Source organism: Psammomys obesus, unplaced genomic scaffold (genome assembly GCF_907164565.1).
Source record: "Psammomys obesus unplaced genomic scaffold, mPsaObe1.curated_primary_1811, whole genome shotgun sequence".
In the NCBI taxonomy this organism is placed as follows: domain Eukaryota; kingdom Metazoa; phylum Chordata; class Mammalia; order Rodentia; family Muridae; genus Psammomys; species Psammomys obesus.
This window is the reverse complement of record NW_026586098.1, coordinates 1-4713: the sequence shown is the minus strand read 5'-3', so window position 1 is coordinate 4713 and position 4713 is coordinate 1. Positions and strand designations below refer to the sequence as shown.

The window sequence follows — 4713 nt, the reverse complement described above, 5'->3', positions numbered from 1 at the left end:
TGACCATACTGGATTGGTAAGGGATAACATGGCTAAACTCAGAGAAAGACTCAGACAGAGACAGCAATTCTTTGAGTCAGGACAAAGCTGGTACGAGAGATGGTTTAGTCGGTCCCCCTGGATTACCACCCTGATCTCCTCCATTATGGGTCCCCTAATCATAATTCTCCTGATTCTACTAGTTGGGCCTTGTATCCTAAATCGGCTAGTTCAGTTTATAAAGGACCGGCTCTCCGTCATACAGACGTTAGTGTTAACCCAGCAGTACCATCAACTCAAGCAGCTAGAGACGGAGATTGACTCACTAGACCCATAGAATGAAGGATTCCATTCTAGGCTAGAAGAGAAATGGGGGAATGGAAAAATAAAAAGCCCTAGCATAATGCTGGCAACACTATTTTACAAGCAATACAGGGTCAGAGGCAGGGCAGGACAGGTGTCCAACCACAGGGTATCTGCGGTTGGGCGCCTGAAACAATCGGGACACCCAAGATAAGAACCGGGAGTCTTTCCCGCCTTCTCTGAACCGGCTACGTGACTTAGCCCACATCTGCTTTCCCGCCTTCCCTGCTCCAAATACATAACCTAACTATGGCTTTGTTCAAATCCCCCAATCAGATCCACGTAACTATGCTTCTCGCTTCTGTAAATGTGCTTCTTGCTCCCAAGCCCTATAAAAACCCGTTACCCCAACCGAGGGGCGCGCAGGTCTTCCGAAAGGCTTTGTTGCCCCGGGTACCCGTGTATCGAAATAAACCTCTTGCGGCTTGCATCCGAAGGCTGGTCTCGCTGATTCTTGGGAAGCGGGGTCTCCCCGTCTAGAGAGGCTCTAGCCAGAGTCTTTCATTTGGAGGTCCCACCGAGATCTGAGACCCCCCGCCCAAGGACCACCGACTCCATCGGGAGGTAAGCTGGCCAGCAGAGTGTCTTTTGTTGTCTTCATTCCGTCACGTGTTTGCCTGTTCTATCTCTCAAAATTTGTACGATTCAGCTGAGTCGCTCCGTATTAGGTGGAAAGAGAAGAGGCTGACGAGCCTAAACTTCTCTCCCGCAACTCTGGAAGACATTCCACTAGTGTCTGGGGCCCGATTTTTCGGAGCCCGCCTGTCTGAGAACACGTCCCAATCTGGACTTTTCGGGGCGAAGCCCTTGTCCGAGGGCTATGTGGTTCTCCTGGGGGACGAGGGATCCGGACCCTCTTCGCAGTCCCCATCTGAAGTTTTGCTTTCGGTTTGGCGCCAGAGTCGTGCCGCGCGCTGCGTTTGTGTTACTGTCTGTCTATTGTTCGTTGGATTCGTGTTTGGTGTTAGTCTTTTTGAAATCATGGGACAGTCTCTAACTACCCCCTTAAGCCTCACTCTACAGCACTGGAAGGATACCGGAGACATCGCTCATAACCACTCTGTAGAGATCCGGAAGAGAAAGTGGGACACCTTCTGCTCCTCAGAATGGCCGACATTTAATGTCGGCTGGCCAGGAGATGGCACCTTTAACCTAGACATTATTTTGCAGGTTAAGGCGAAAGTCATGGATTCAGGGCCGCACGGCCACCCGGACCAGATACCCTACATTGTTACTTGGGAAGCCCTGGCCTGGGAACCACCCTCATGGGTCAAGCCGTTTGTCACTCCCAACCCCCCTGCTGTTCCCCCTGCAGTTCCCTCTGACCCTGCCCTACCTCCTCTGTTGGTCCCCACACCCTCTAAGTCTGCCCTCTACCCAGCTGTAACAAAGCAGGCCCAAGGACGTAATCCGGGGGGCAAAAAGACGCCGACGACCCCGGTACTGCCAGCAGACGACGGCTCCTTGTTGGATCTGCTGACTGAAGAACCTCCCCCCTATAGGGACCCAGACCCCGACCAAGAGCCGGGAGAAGCCGCCGCGGCCGGACCTCAGGAGGAACCAGCTCCTTCCCCGGTGGCAGGGCGATTGAGAGGGCGCCGAGAGGCCCCTCCAGATTCCACATCTCAGGCTCTCCCATTACGAGCGGGGCCTAACGGCCAGCTCCAATACTGGCCTTTTTCCGCTTCGGATCTATATAACTGGAAAAATAATAATCCCCCTTTCTCTAGGGACCCTTCTAGACTCACCGCTTTAATCGAGTCCATTTTAGTAACCCACCAGCCCACCTGGGACGATTGTCAGCAGCTGTTACAGGCCCTCCTGACCACCGAGGAAAAGCAACGAGTCCTTTTGGAAGCCCGTAAGAACGTCCCGGGGGCTAACGGGCAGCCTACTCAGTTGCCAAATGAGATCAACGATGCCTTCCCCTTGGAGCGACCTGAATGGGACTTCGCCACGGAGGATGGTAGGAATCACTTACGTCTCTATCGCCAGTTGCTGATAGCGGGTCTCCATGGGGCAGCAAAGCGCCCCACTAATTTGGCTCAGGTTAAGTTAGTGACCCAAGGGTCAGAGGAGTCTCCCTCCGCCTTCCTCGAATGACTAAAGGAAGCCTATCGTGTGTACACCCCCTATGATCCGGAGGACCCTAACCAGGCTACCAATATGGCCATGTCCTTCATCTGGCAGTCTGCCCCGGATATCAGAAAAAAATTAGAGAGGCTCGAAAACTTAAGGGAAAGTACGATCCAGGATTTGCTAAAGGAGGCAGAGCGGATTTTCAACAAGAGAGAGACTCAAGAAGAGAGAGACGAAAGGTTAAAAAGAGAGGCAGAGGAGAGAGAAAACGTTAGAGACCGCAAGAGAAATAGGGAATTTAGCAAATTGCTGGCCACTGTAGTGACAGGGCAGAGGCAGAATAGACAGGACCTGGGAGACTGGAGGGGTCCTCGGATAGACAGAGATCAATGCGCCTACTGCAAGGGAAAAGGGCACTGGGTTCGAGACTGCCCAAAAAGACCAAAAGGGCCACGGAAGCCTAAGCCCCAGGCCACCCTGCTAAACCTGGAGGATTAGGGGAATCGGGGTCAGGAGCCTCCCCCTGAACCCAGGATAACCCTTAATGTGGGGGGGCAACCCATCACCTTCCTGGTGGACACCGGAGCCCAACATTCGGTGCTCACAACCACACCGGGACCCCTGACTGACAAATCGGCGTGGGTTCAAGGAGCCACCGGAGGGAAAAGATACCGTTGGACAACTGAAAGAAGAGTACAACTCGCCACCGGTAAGGTGACTCACTCTTTTTTACACGTTCCTGATTGCCCTTATCCTCTGTTGGGGAGAGATCTATTAATGAAACTCAGGGCACAAATCCACTTTGAAGGGACTAAGGCCCACATTACTGGGCCTCAGGGACAGCCTTTACATGTGTTAACCATAGATCTGGAGGACGAATACCGGCTTCACGAATCTGAAAGGCCTCGGCCGCAAGAAATAACTGTTTGGTTAGAAAAATTCCCTTTAACCTGGGCGGAAACAGGGGGAGTGGGTCTCGCAACCCACCAACCGCCCCTGGTAATCACTCTAAAGGCATCGGCAACTCCTGTTTCCATTAAGCAATACCCGATGTCACATGAAGCTTACCAAGGAATTAGGCCCCACATTTGGAGGCTTTTAAATCAGGGCATCCTGGTGCCTTGTCAATCCCCCTGGAATATGCCTCTCCTTCCGGTCAAAAAGCCAGGGACAGGAGACTACCGCCCAGTGCAGGACTTGAGAGAAGTCAATAAAAGGGTGGAGGATATACACCCTACAGTTCCTAACCCGTACAATTTGTTGACTGGGCTTCCTCCGACGTACACCTGGTATACGGTATTAGACCTTAAGGATGCATTCTTCTGCTTGAGGCTCCACCCTCAGAGTCAGCCTATCCTTTGCCTTCGAGTGGAAGGACCCAGAATTGGGAGTATAGGGTCAGCTCACTTGGACTAGACTCCCACAGGGGTTCAAAAACAGCCCCACCCTATTTGACGAGGCGTTGCACCGGGACCTGGCCGATTTTAGAGTTCACTACCCTGCTTTAATCTTGCTCCAATATGTTGATGACCTCCTCCTGGCTGCGGAAACTGAGGAAAAATGTCAGGAGGGAACAAAGGCCCTCTTGAGGACTTTAGGAACTCTAGGATACCGGGCCTCAGCCAAAAAGGCCCAATTATGCCAGAGGCGGGTTACATACCTGGGTTACCAAATCAGAGATAGACAAAGATGGTTGACAGAGGCGCAGAAACAGACAATCCTAAAAATTCCAGTGCCCAAAAGCCCGAAACAACTAAGAGAGTTCCTGGGTACAGCGGGGTTCTGTCGCCTCTGGATTCCAGGGTTCGCAGAAATGGCTGCGCCACTTTACCCACTCACCAAGCAAGGGACTCTCTTTACGTGGGGAGATGAGCAGCAGAGAGCCTATGCAGCCATAAAAGAGGCCCTGCTAACCTCCCCCGTGTTGGGGCTTCCGGACTTAAACAAGCCCTTTGAGCTGTTTGTAGACGAAAAACAGGGATATGCTAAAGGAGTCCTGGCTCAAAAACTGGGACCATGGAGGCGTCCGATAGCCTACCTGTCCAAGAAACTTGACCCGGTAGCCTCGGGATGGCCACCCTGCCTGAGGATGGTGGCAGCAATTGCCCTCTTGATTAAAGACTCTGGCAAGCTGACTATGGGACAGCCAATAACAATTTTGGCTCCTCATGCAGTGGAAGCCCTGGTCAAACAACCTCCGGGCCGATGGCTTTCCAATGCCCGCATGACCCACTACCAGGCCCTACTACTGGACACTGATCGAGTATACTTTGGCCCTATAGTAGCTCTCAA

At 52.6% G+C, this 4713-nt stretch overlaps 1 protein-coding gene across 1 annotated transcript; it reads left to right on the top strand.

Annotated features, from left to right (window-relative positions):
• Window positions 1-1323: 1323 nt before the first annotated feature.
• Window positions 1324-4702, top strand: LOC129671988 (uncharacterized; the record flags this gene model as incomplete). The annotated part of the gene is given in 3 exon segments (XM_055601153.1): window positions 1324-2660; window positions 2955-3130; window positions 4596-4702. Coding segments are annotated over 3 exon segments (1620 nt in total), but the record flags the coding sequence as incomplete, so codon positions are not given.
• Window positions 4703-4713: the final 11 nt, after the last annotated feature.